Source organism: Nicotiana tomentosiformis, chromosome 6 (genome assembly GCF_000390325.3).
Source record: "Nicotiana tomentosiformis chromosome 6, ASM39032v3, whole genome shotgun sequence".
In the NCBI taxonomy this organism is placed as follows: Eukaryota; Viridiplantae; Streptophyta; class Magnoliopsida; order Solanales; family Solanaceae; genus Nicotiana; species Nicotiana tomentosiformis.
In genome coordinates, this window is record NC_090817.1 from 120958123 (window position 1) to 120970410 (window position 12288).

General features: G+C 35.6%; 1 protein-coding gene across 2 annotated transcripts; it reads left to right on the forward strand.

Moving 5' to 3' along the window:
* Positions 1-5447: 5447 nt before the first annotated feature.
* On the forward strand, positions 5448-11437 carry LOC104092360 (probable alkaline/neutral invertase D). 2 transcript variants are annotated; one of them, XM_009597951.4, is made up of 5 exons: positions 5448-5600; positions 6818-7219; positions 7542-7973; positions 9974-10532; positions 10859-11437. In XM_009597951.4, the coding sequence occupies exons 2-5, from the start codon at positions 6851-6853 to the stop codon at positions 11152-11154; spliced, it is 1656 nt and encodes a 551-aa protein (XP_009596246.1). In that variant the 5' UTR covers positions 5448-5600; positions 6818-6850; the 3' UTR covers positions 11155-11437. The 2 variants fall into 2 exon arrangements, with proteins under 2 accessions (XP_009596246.1, XP_009596247.1); XM_009597952.4 differs by having other exon boundaries at positions 5460-5662.
* The last annotated feature ends 851 nt before the right edge of the window (positions 11438-12288 follow it).

A 12288-nucleotide genomic window follows, 5' to 3' on the forward strand; every position in this document is an offset into this window, starting at 1 on the left:
ACAGAGGACCATTTGACCCATTTGCAGGAAACGTTCGAGATTTTTAGGAAATACAACATGAAGCTCAACCCCGAAAAATATACTTTCGGGGTCGGTTCGGGCAAGTTCCTCGGCTTTATGGTGTCAAACCGGGGAATCAAGATTAACCCCGATAAAATCAAGGCCATCGGAGATATCACCATCGTGGACACCGTGAAAGCTGTACAAAGACTAACAGGACGGATTACAGCCTTAGGCCGATTCATTTCGAGATCGTCAGATCGAAGTCACAAATTTTCCTCTCTACTCAAAAAGAAGAATGATTTCGCTTGGACCCCGGAATGCCAACAAGCATTGGAGGAACTAAAACGATATCTATCGAGACCACCACTACTTCACACTCCAAAAACGGGCGAAAAACTTTATTTGTACTTGGCAGTATCGAAAATTGCCGTAAGTGGTGTCCTAGTTCGAGAAGAGCAAGGTACGTAATTTCCCGTTTATTATATAAGTCGGACCTTAGGAGAAGCAGAAATTAGATATCCGCACCTAGAAAAATTGGCACTTGCACTGATAAGCGTCTCTAGAAAGTTAAGATCATACTTTCAATGTCACCCCATATGTGTATTAACCACTTATCCGCTTTGTAATATTTTGCACAAGCCCGAACTATCAGGCCAGTTGGCCAAATGGGCCGTCAAACTCAGTGGGTACGATATCGAATATCAACCCCGTACGGCCATCAAGTCTCAAATTTTAACAGACTTCGTGGTCGATTTCACGCCAACCCTTGTACCCGAAGTCGAAAAAGAACTCCTGTTGAAATCGGGCACATCATGGGGAGTATGTATCCTTTTTACGGACGGGGCATAGTTTTGAAACCACCCACGGGTAACACTATTAGGCAATCTATTAAAACTACAGGTTAACTAACAACGAGGCCGAGTATGAAGCCATGATTGCAAGTCTCGAGCTAGCTAAAAACTTTGGGAGCAGAAGTCATTGAAGCCAAATGTGATTCTTTGCTGGTGGTGAGTCAAGTGAACAAAACCTTCGAAGTTCGAGAACGTAGAATGCAAAGGTATTTAGACAAACTACTTGTCACTTTGCACCATTTCAAACAATGGACTTTACGGCATGTTCCATGAGAACAAAACATTGAAGCCGATGCACTTGCGAATTTGGGATCGTCAGTCGAGGAAGATGACTTGAGCTTGGGGACTATCGTCCAACTCTCGAGATCGGTAATCGAAGGAGGTCACGCCGAAATAAATTCTACAAGCTTAACCTGGGATTGGAGAAATAAGTATATTGAATACTTAAAGAGCGGAAAGCTCCCATCGGACCCAAAAGACTCTAGGGCCCTACGGGCTAAAGCTGCTCGATTCACGTTGGCTTCAGATGGAACGCTATAACGAAGGACATTCGATGAACTGCTGGCAGTATGCTTGGGTCCGGGAGGTACCGATTACATCCTACGGGAAGTGCATGAGGGCACTTGTGGGAGTCACTTCGGTGCCGATACATTAGTTCGAAAAATAATCAGAGCAGGGTATTATTGAGCCGATATGGGCAAAGACGTGAAGGAATTTGTTCGTAAATGTGACAAATGTCAAAGGTTTGCGCCAATGATCCATCAAGCAACTTCACTCAGTCCTATCCCCATGGCCGTTCATGAAATGGGGAATGGATATCGTCGGCCCTCATATCGATTCTCACCGCATCCTTCGTGAGAAACGAGGGGACTATCTGTATATGGTCGAAATAGATTTCGGCCTTCCTACGTTCGATCGAGTTCAAGTGGTAAGTAGTCGGAGTGGGATTTTGGGAGTGAGCTCCGAAGACAGTACTAACGAGCCTCGAGTCCGAAGGCTGCTCGATAACCTTATCGAGCCCGTGACCAAATCGATCCGCAAGGAATTGCTTCGAGGTCGGAAATGCGCGATGCCCATCCCGAAGGTCGAACTCGAGCCAAGACCGAAGGGCTCGACCCAGTAACGAGTTCGAGCGAGTATCGAGCTCACAGACAATAGCCGTTGCAACCGCATCAAGAGAGAGAATCTTGGCGGGAATCGAGGAAGAGACAAATCATCATGGGTCCTCCACTATATGCTTTATTTTATTATTTTTTGTTATAAATAAAGTAATGACCCTCTACTATAAAAGGGGATCCTTGTAAGTTATGGACACACGGAATACACTGGAACAAAAGATACCTCCTTGTGTTTGTTTTACTTCATTTTATTCGTTCTTTCTGATTCATTATTCTCACTGTCATAGTCAAGAATATTCGTATTGCTATCTCTCTATACGATTTGTATCAAAGGGTATCACGTATTCTTAGAACCATACATAAATTTAACATTATCCGATTTTTCGGATAAACAATATGGTTTGTCTCAACTCTAAATACTGTTATACCCATTATTAATTATTACAACCGTCTTGATATGCAATTGGGAAGATAGTTGGATTATCATTACAACTGATTTTTCTCAACTAGATAAGTATAGTCATATTCATTATGAGTATTTCAAAGAGACGTCCGTTCAAGTAAGTCACTTTGTTCCACCTTCTCGAGGGCATACATACTCAAGTAAGTCACTGAAGTGTCAACTTCTTGGAGGTACATTTATATCTTCAAATTAAATGCACAATAGATAAGATCAGAATAAGATTAAGTCTATTATAAACTGTTGTTAATGGTCACGATCCGAAAATTCCACCATCCAAAAAAAAAGAAAGAAAAAACTTAACAATATCAACCATTCATTGAACTGAACAACCTCAATGATCATATGAATATGTAAGTTTAAATTTCTTTTGATTTCCCAGTCATAAGGGCCAAAAGGTGTCTCCACATGTACAAAGATCTTAGTTGGACTTATTTGGTTGCATAGATTAAGATAAAGATGGTGGTCCATTCTAGGGAGTGCAGTTAAAATCAACGATTGATTATTTAATTACTGTTATCTTATTTTATTTTACGTTGGCAGAATTGTTTGGCTGTTTAAAGCCAAAGGGACAGATTCTTACCCCAAAAGATTTGTAAAAGAAAGAAATCTTTTTTGAGATTGGCTTCTTTTCCACACCGAATCTTTTATCTTTTGTCTTTCTTTTTGACTTGCGCAGAAACAAATTAACCACTTGTTATATTTTCTTTTATCGGGCTACAAAGAGAATATTCTTATTTTTCATGGTTTGTACTTTGTACTTCTTGGTACACCTATTTTCCAACGTCATTCCGAATCAAGAAGATGAAGGGGAAGGGGTAAAAAGAGGAAGGACCCGTTTGTCCATAATAAAATTTTTTTTTTTTGAATTTTTTTTTTCAAAAATGTGTTTATCCATGAAATTTTGTAAGTTTTTAAAAAAAATTTGAAAATAAGTTTTTTAAAAATAAAAAATGGTTTTGATCACTTTTTCAAATTTTCGGGAAAACTTTTTTCCCCACTCAAAAAACTGCAACATTTTTTCAAGCGAAATGTATGTCCAAATATAATATTAAAATTCAAATACCATTTTTCAACGTAACTCCAAATATTATATTTTTCAAAAATTATAATTTTTTATCTCTAAACGCCTACTAAATATCCTATAAGACTAATCTTTACCGTATAAATTATTGCACCATTAATCTCTATATTACAATCCACACATTACTTGTTTCTAAATCAAACAATCTCAAAAGTGTTGCATTAACTCAAGGTCCTTATTACTTGCTTGAAAATAATACAAAGTAAATATTAAATTTTGAGAAAAGGACCTTATTAATTAATCAAATACGTTTTCACTTTGCACAATCTTTTCTTCGAAAATATATCCCGAATAATAATTCAAACGCCACATAAGGAAAAAATAACATGGAAAGCAAAAGGTAGATTTTGTGATGGATGAATATTGGGATAAAGGTAAAACAAATCTACTCGATAAGGAAAGGGAAAAAGACTATTTTGGATAGCTTGAATTGTCAAGTTAGGACTGCCCCACCTCCCCTTTTTTAACGTCAAATGGAAGTTAACCTTAACTAAAAGCAAAGCCAAAAATATGAAAAATAACAATAAAATGTTCCTTAAAATATATTGCTAAATTATTTTTACATAAAGAAGACGTATTAATTAAAGGATTTATTGAGGGTCTTATAAAGTAAAATGTTGTAGTTTTGTTTTACGTTTATAGAAAACATCAAATTCTAGACTGCTATTTCTGAAGAATTAAAGGTCATTCCAAACAAAAAAATTCAAAAACTATAATCGAAAAATTGCTTTCTACCACAGAGAATTGTAATGGAATAACTAAGATCTCTCACCCCTTAATTAGTTATTTAGAATTTGATTTCTGAAAATAAAAATTATTTTGATATAGAAAGCTTTCCCCTTTAGTAATACGACGAATTTAATCGAGTCGATAAGCTCTAAATATGTATTATTTATAAAAATAAAATTGTTTCACTTCCTATCTCTTCTCTTTCCAAATTTAATTTTTATTAATGACTAGAGTAGAAGTCCAAAAAGGACAGCCAAGTGGGGACATAATTAAAGAGGAAAAAAAAAACATGGAATAATAAATTTGAGACAAGTTGGCTGAGGTCTTTCCAACAACCACTACAGAACAGAAGTTTGTCAAGAAAAATCGTGAAAACTGTGTCGTTTCGTTCCACGTCGACTCCCGGCAATTTCCTCGTGCTTGGTAGTCTCACCTGCTATTCCCCGTAACATCCTCACGGAAATCGTTGTTTTCTTTTATTTCCTTTTTTTATAATTTGTAATTGAATCAATCTTTTCTTTTGAGATAAAAAAAATACTATATAAATTAGGAATGGAGAAAGGATGTACTATGGAATTTCGAAAATTTTATTCCCAAATAATATATTTTATTGTTTCAAATTGTACAACCGTATTCTTTAAACTAACGAGTCAATCTTCTTTGATAAATTCTCAAGACTTATCTTCGAATTAATTTTAAAGCTATTAAATTTTAACAAAATTGAGTGTGTTGTCTGTATAAAAATTAATAATCAATAGATTTTACTTTCATTAAGGCAAAAGGAAAAGTAATGTTTGACAAAACATTATTAAGTTTAATCCTCTTATTAAAATTTATTCACAACAAAAAAAATTCAAAACTACGTATAACAAATCGAGAGAATAAAGTTTTTTATATTCTTTATAATATTTTATTTCTTCAATATAAATTTCATACTTTCCTTAATTATCATTTAGAGTAATTTCCACCATTGGTGTCACCAGTGTCCCTTTTCCAACCTTCCAATTCTCCATTTAATAATCCATATTTTCTACACATATTTAGAAAGGGTGATAACCGTAGGAAAATTGGAGTATTTTTGTTTTCTCTTTTATTTCTCAATTGCCAATTTATCCAGAATAAATATATTCCAGCTGTATGTAGGACCCACTATAGCAAAACTTATTGCAATTCTCATCGATCTATAAATAGCAGCTGTTAATTACATGGATTCTTTTTCTCCTCTTCCTCCATTTCCATACACACACACTATCTCTCTCTGGTGATCTCGCCGGCGCTCCGGCATCATTGCCGTCGGAAAATCTTCCTTCTTCTTCTTCTTCTTCTTCTTCTTCTTATTTCTCTCACTAGCTAAGGTCTCTCTCTCTCTCTCTATAAAACGTATATTCCTCTACATATTTCTCTTCTTTGCCTAAAAGTATGTATTTTCTGCGCATGTTTTCTTAGTTTTGTGCTATATCAGCTTTAGATCTAATTTGGGTCTTGGTAATTTGTTTATAATGCTTCTCAAAAAGTTTTTTTTACTTTATGTATTTCTTCATTTTCATTATGTTCTCTTCTTCATTGTATTTGGATCTTGAGTTTGTAATATGTGCAGCTTGTTCTCTGAATTGGGACGTGGCTAAAATGTTAAAAGATTTGATCTTTTCATATTCTTCCTTTATAGAACCCGATATTGTAATTAGGAGCAGTTAAATATCTGTACTTTTTTTTTTGGATAAGGTTATTTTGATTATGGTAATGTTATGCTAATTACCAGGGTTATAACTTATTGATAACCTTCAAAAAGGTGTTTAAGATTGTGAAAGTGAAATCCTTTTTATTCTTACTTTGTTTGTCCCTTTGCATAATGGATGGGATCATAGCTATTTGCCACTGACCCATTTTTCGCGTTCAATTGAGCCATGATGTTACGCAGATGTGTTTTCTGTACAATTTTCATTGTGGATGTTTTAAAATATGACATTATGGATTTTCTGACCATCTATTTATGTGTTTCTACTTTCTACTCATATGCACCCAAGTATTCCAATTTTATGGACAGAAATGCGCTTTTTGCGCGAGACATATTGTTATTGGGTTGACAAGTACTCCGTTATTCTTATAGAGAGGGATAACAAGTTTGTGTTTTTATGTGGTTGTGCAACTTGATTTGTAGTCTAAAAGGTTATTGTTTGACTATCTATTTATGTGTTTCAACATACTCGAGGGCATGCACACACACATGTGTATTTTATGTGTGGGTCTATATGTCTAATGTGTGTGTGCATACATTACTTATGAGTATTGAAATGAAATGAGTCTGGATGGAGAGCAATAAGATATAGGGGATTCATATAACCAACCAACTAGCGAGCTATTGAGGCATAGTTGATTGATTAATACAACCACATGCTCACAAACACATCAACATATATTTATATGTGAGTGTGTGTCTAACGCGCCTTCTTTTTGTGCGACCTGGAATGCTAATTGGTTGACAGTTGACACTATAGTCTAATGAATAGGTAGCAATTTTGTGTAGGTCTGCAACTTGTGTTGGGGTCTAAAAGGGTTATTTTTTGTGATACAGAGTACTTCTGTGGATTGAAGGGTTAAGGTGAGCATGGAAGGAACTGGAATGAGAAATGTGAGCTCCCATTGCTCCATTTCTGACATAGATGATTATGATCTCTCTAAGCTTCTCGACAAGCCAAGGCTAAACATAGAGAGGAAGAGATCATTTGATGAGAGGTCACTTAGTGAGTTATCCATAGGCCTATCGAGAGGTTTAGATCATTATGAAAGTGCCTCACCAGGCCGGTCAGTCTTGGACACCCCGGCTTCATCAACTCGGAACTCTTTTGAGCCCCATCCAATGGTTGCTGAAGCCTGGGATGCTCTCCGCCGCTCTTTGGTTCATTTTCGGGGTCAACCAGTTGGCACAATTGCTGCAGTTGACCATGCTTCTGAAGAAGTCCTCAACTATGATCAGGTCAGTATTTATATGAATTCTAAGCATTACAATATCTTGGTGCTCTTATGTGATTTTGCTTTTGTAATTTGCATAATATTGGTATCATATACTACCTATAAAAAATAATATTGGTATCATATACTATGATCAGGTGTGACCTTTTGACAAAAATACTGGAAACCCATGTATGTGTGGGTTATTGATGCCATACATATAATTGTGGGATATTGATGGCGAAACTGGTTTAATGTGGAGTGAGGTACAGTGATGTGATAAGGAGTATAGTATTATCTATATCATCAGCGTATTTATCCATATAAGTTTTTTGTTTGATGTGTAGGTTTTTGTTCGAGATTTTGTGCCTAGTGCTTTGGCCTTCCTGATGAACGGAGAGCCAGATATAGTTAAGAACTTCTTGTTGAAGACACTTCAGCTTCAGGGGTGGGAAAAAAGAATAGATAGATTCAAGCTGGGAGAAGGGGTTATGCCTGCTAGTTTCAAGGTTCTTCATGATCCTGTTCGTAAGACAGATACTATAGTAGCAGATTTTGGTGAGAGTGCAATTGGAAGAGTTGCTCCAGTTGATTCTGGGTTTTGGTGGATAATTCTTCTACGTGCTTACACAAAATCTACTGGAGACATGAGTCTCTCTGAAACACCAGAGTGCCAAAAGGGGATGAGGCTTATATTGAGCTTGTGTCTGTCTGAAGGATTTGACACGTTTCCCACGCTGCTATGTGCTGATGGATGCTCAATGATTGATCGGAGGATGGTAATATATTTTTCCATCTTAACTTGTTAACATTGTTGGATCTTTTTATCAGTGTGATAGAGCCCATTTGACTTAGCTTATCGAATGTAGTTGATAAACAAAGCAGTTACGTGTTTGCATATAAGTGCTAAAACTGATTATAAGCATTGATGTGTTGACAAAAAGTGCTGATATGCAATCTTATATTAGAATGAATGAAATGCCATTAAAGTTGTTAGAGATAAATTAGTAAAATCTTGGTCAAACCGTAAGTGCTTATAAGCTGAAAAACCATAAGTTGCGGGGTGACCAAAGGGGTAGATAAGCACTTTTAATTTTTATCAAATGAGTAGATAAGTTAAAAAATATCTGAAAAGCTTGCACAAACACCCAAATAGTGCTAATAACAAGTTGAATCTCTTTGGTATCCAATGATGTAAACTGATCTTTATTGTATCAGCAAAACTAAAAGAATTTTGTTAAGAAATCTCATGCTCAATTGACTAAAGGGTTGGTATCATGGACTTCTAGGAACTTTTTTTTTTACATCTTCCATCTTATGTTCGTGGTTATTGCTCTAAGATTCACAAGTCTTTCAGTCAGAAAAAGAACTTGTGTTCTATCAGAGCCCTTTCATTTCGTTTCTTTATCCCTATGATTACATGAGATGGGCTCTAAATCACAGGAAATGGATTTTAGGATGTAGTAGAATTCATTGAATGTTCTTGGTGTATCTTTGTTAGTGATCTTTAAGGTAAGTGCTTATGCGCGTAGATCTCTCTTCTAAGTTGCTTTAGGAAAATAATATAGCAATAGGCGATGCCCTTTTTTTTTAATTTAAAATCAGTATGTTTGGGAAATGCTCTTTGTACAACTCCTTGGTCCATTGGACTGCATCCTAAGGTAAACTTCATTGGTGGTTTGTTAACAATGCAGACATTGCTAAATTGGGGAGATGAAAGACTCTTAGTTTACCTTAATTATGACTTATCCCCTTAAAAGTTTGTTTGCCTCATTAATTAGCCTCTTCAAGTGATGTTTTTCCTTGGTCAGCGATAGTTGTTCAATTGTTCAGAATATTGATTTTTCGGTCCCGTACTTATGTTCAAGTGTAGGACATATACAATCTTGATGTTTGGAATAACAGTACTTAACTAATCTGTTGGTTTCTCAGACAAGTAACATCTGTGAGGAATACAAATCATTCATCTTTAATGATTACTGCTTTTAGATTGACCTAGAGAATTGTCATTCAAAGAGAAATAAATGATAAAGCTAAAAGAAAAAAGCAAGACCAGAAAAGGGAAGAAGAGATAATTTTATTATGTTTTTAAGTCCTAAAAAGCTGCCACATAGCTCATATTCTTCTTTGTTGAAGCGGAAAAGAAATACTTGTCTTCCTCTTTTCTTTTCTTTTTTTTTTTTAATTTTTTTTTTCTATTTCTTTCTTTATCTGTAATGTGAATAATCTTCAGACCTAGGAGATGGAAGACAAAGAAAACATAACAAGGCTTATCTAGTTAAATCTTGTTTTACTGATTTTTTTAAAGAAAAATAGAAAACATAACATGGCTCAATTGAATTGTTTCTGGTAATGCCTCATGTTGAATTTCTAGATTTCATTGTTTTTCTGTTCCAGCTTAGCTATCAATGACATTCAAATTTCTTCAAATATTTGAGTTTTAATAAGTTGATGAATATCTTGGAGGTGAACGTTTTGTTTATATTACTCCATAAATCTGACAGTGATCTGGAAACTCTAAGCATCATAAATAGCTTTAAACTAGGAGACTGGAATTCTTACCTTTGTGAGTTTCCTTATCCACTCTTAGAGGACTGTACACATTATGCTTAAAAGAATAGTAACACAACTATTTCCGGCCTTCCCAAAATTTGTTTTGTCGTGATAAATATTAGAATGTCATTACCTAGTAGTTACTTGCATATTAGGTCCCATAATTGGTGTTTTGCCCTTGAAGAGACAATAGTTGGATTTTTAAATTATCGTGGTTGATTTTCAGGGCATTTATGGTTATCCTATCGAGATCCAAGCACTCTTCTTCATGGCACTGAGATCTGCATTGGCAATGTTGAAGCACGATGCAGAGGGGAAAGAATTTATTGAGAGAATAGTGAAGCGCCTGCATGCCTTGAGTTTTCATATGCGAAGTTATTTCTGGCTTGACTTTCAACAATTAAATGACATATACCGCTATAAAACTGAAGAGTATTCTCACACTGCAGTAAATAAGTTTAATGTTATTCCTGATTCAATCCCGGAGTGGGTATTTGATTTTGTGCCTATGCGTGGTGGTTACTTTATTGGAAATGTTAGTCCTGCTAGGATGGACTTCAGGTGGTTTGCTTTGGGTAACTGTATCGCTATTTTGTCTTCCCTTGCCACCCCAGAGCAAGCTGCTGCTATTATGGATCTCATAGAAGAGCGCTGGGAGGAGCTAGTAGCAGATATGCCTTTGAAGATATGTTATCCAGCAATTGAAAATCATGAATGGCAGATAGTTACTGGTTGTGATCCCAAGAATATTAGATGGAGTTACCATAATGGAGGATCTTGGCCAGGTTCGACCATCATCCTTCAGCTCTGTAATTGATTTGATACTTTACTTTTTTAACTCCTGCAATTGAGTAGCGCATGACTTTGATTCTCATTGGAAGTAATGCTATACACTTGAGTGCTATGTTACAAGGATAAAGGATTCATTGCTTTGCATAATGTTTGTTCAACTGCAGTTTCCACGGAACTGTTGTCTTAGTTTTATAAGAGAAAGATGGCGCCTCAGTATTGCTACTGAGCACTGCCAGAAAGAAAAGAAATGAAATGCATAGGTTGATTCTATTGATCTTACACTTGCTAATGCAACATATAATTCATCTCTTAAATGCAGTGCTTTTGTGGTTGCTGACGGCTGCCTGCATTAAGACTGGGCGGCCACAAATAGCAAGACGAGCAATTGATCTTGCTGAGAGCCGCTTGCTCAAGGACAGCTGGCCTGAATACTATGATGGAAAACTCGGAAGATACATTGGTAAACAAGCAAGGAAGTATCAAACGTGGTCAATTGCCGGATATCTTGTAGCAAAGATGTTATTGGAGGATCCTTCACACTTGGGAATGATCTCTTTGGAAGAGGACAAGCAAATGAAGCCTGTAATCAAGCGATCATCTTCATGGACGTGTTGAAAATGTTGAGTTGAAGCAAGAGACTATGGTAGAAATGAATAGAGAAACACAGCAGGTGAGAGATCTTTTTGTTACATTACAAGAACACAATTCTTTGGCTATTTCTGTCCATCTAGGTTTGCTCAAGAGCTTCCTTTATGTAAATTAGCATCCAGCCAGATCAATGTCTTGTTTCTCAAAATAAGAGACTTTTGTTTTGATAGCTTCCACTGTGTTGGACAAATTTTAGATACTGATGCTCTAATTGTTTGGACAAAGACAGTGAATATGATGTTTCTAACTATATCCATTGTTGCCTAAATTGAAAAAAATTGTTGATATATTTGTCCCTTGCTGCAGCTAAACAAAGTTATGCTCAAAGATAACTACCTGAGTAATACATTACAAACTTAGAGGTAGCTCACTAACTAAGCAAGCCTCACTCGTCGTAAGAAGAATAAATTTGCTAACAGTTTTAATACTCTCCTGCTATGCTAGTGTAATTTCAGTTATATATAGTTTATCAATTTGCTGCCCTATTGATAATTAACAACTGATGAAAAAAAATTCAACAAAAAAAGAGTAAATAAAGCACCAATGATCAAAGGAAATAGTGAATAAAGGCTATAGCAGAGGCAGTCTTTATCAGGCTTCCAAATGGAACATGTTTGAGACAGATGAGAACCAAGAATAAGAGCTCTAATAAGATAAAAACCTACAATTGAATACTATAATAGAACATTTTTTTGTGTCGATCGTTAATTTGGATCCCACATAATCCGAACATGTCACGCAAGAAAATGAAAGTCGCCTAAACGACCTCACTTATCATCCAAGAAAATATTTCTGTGACAAATTAGGAAAAAAAGTGTCAATATTAGATACTAGGACCCTCAAACAAAGTGCGAACGTTTGTCTCGTACAAATCGAAGAGAAATGGATCATTTTAGTGCACAACACCTGGGCAAATCTTACGTCAACAAAACAAGAGAAAAAATTTGGGTATATAAATAAACAAGCCTTAAATTTTAGTGAAATATTTTAAAGCCGTATAAGCCTAAGTCTAAAGTAGACATATCACTAGTAGATTGAGCTATTACATAAAGCAACTATAATTTGGATATACTATTAAATATAAAAAATCATTTAATGAAT

Excerpts from the sequence above, each read along its gene's own strand:
- LOC104092360 (XM_009597951.4), top strand. The coding sequence starts at position 6,851 with ATGGAAGGAACTGGAATGAGAAATGTGAGCTCCCATTGCTCCATTTCT. Across the intron at positions 7,220-7,541 it reads AAGTCCTCAACTATGATCAG|GTTTTTGTTCGAGATTTTGT; the intron begins GTCAGTATTTAT and ends TTTGATGTGTAG. Across the intron at positions 10,533-10,858 it reads TAATGGAGGATCTTGGCCAG|TGCTTTTGTGGTTGCTGACG; the intron begins GTTCGACCATCA and ends TCTTAAATGCAG.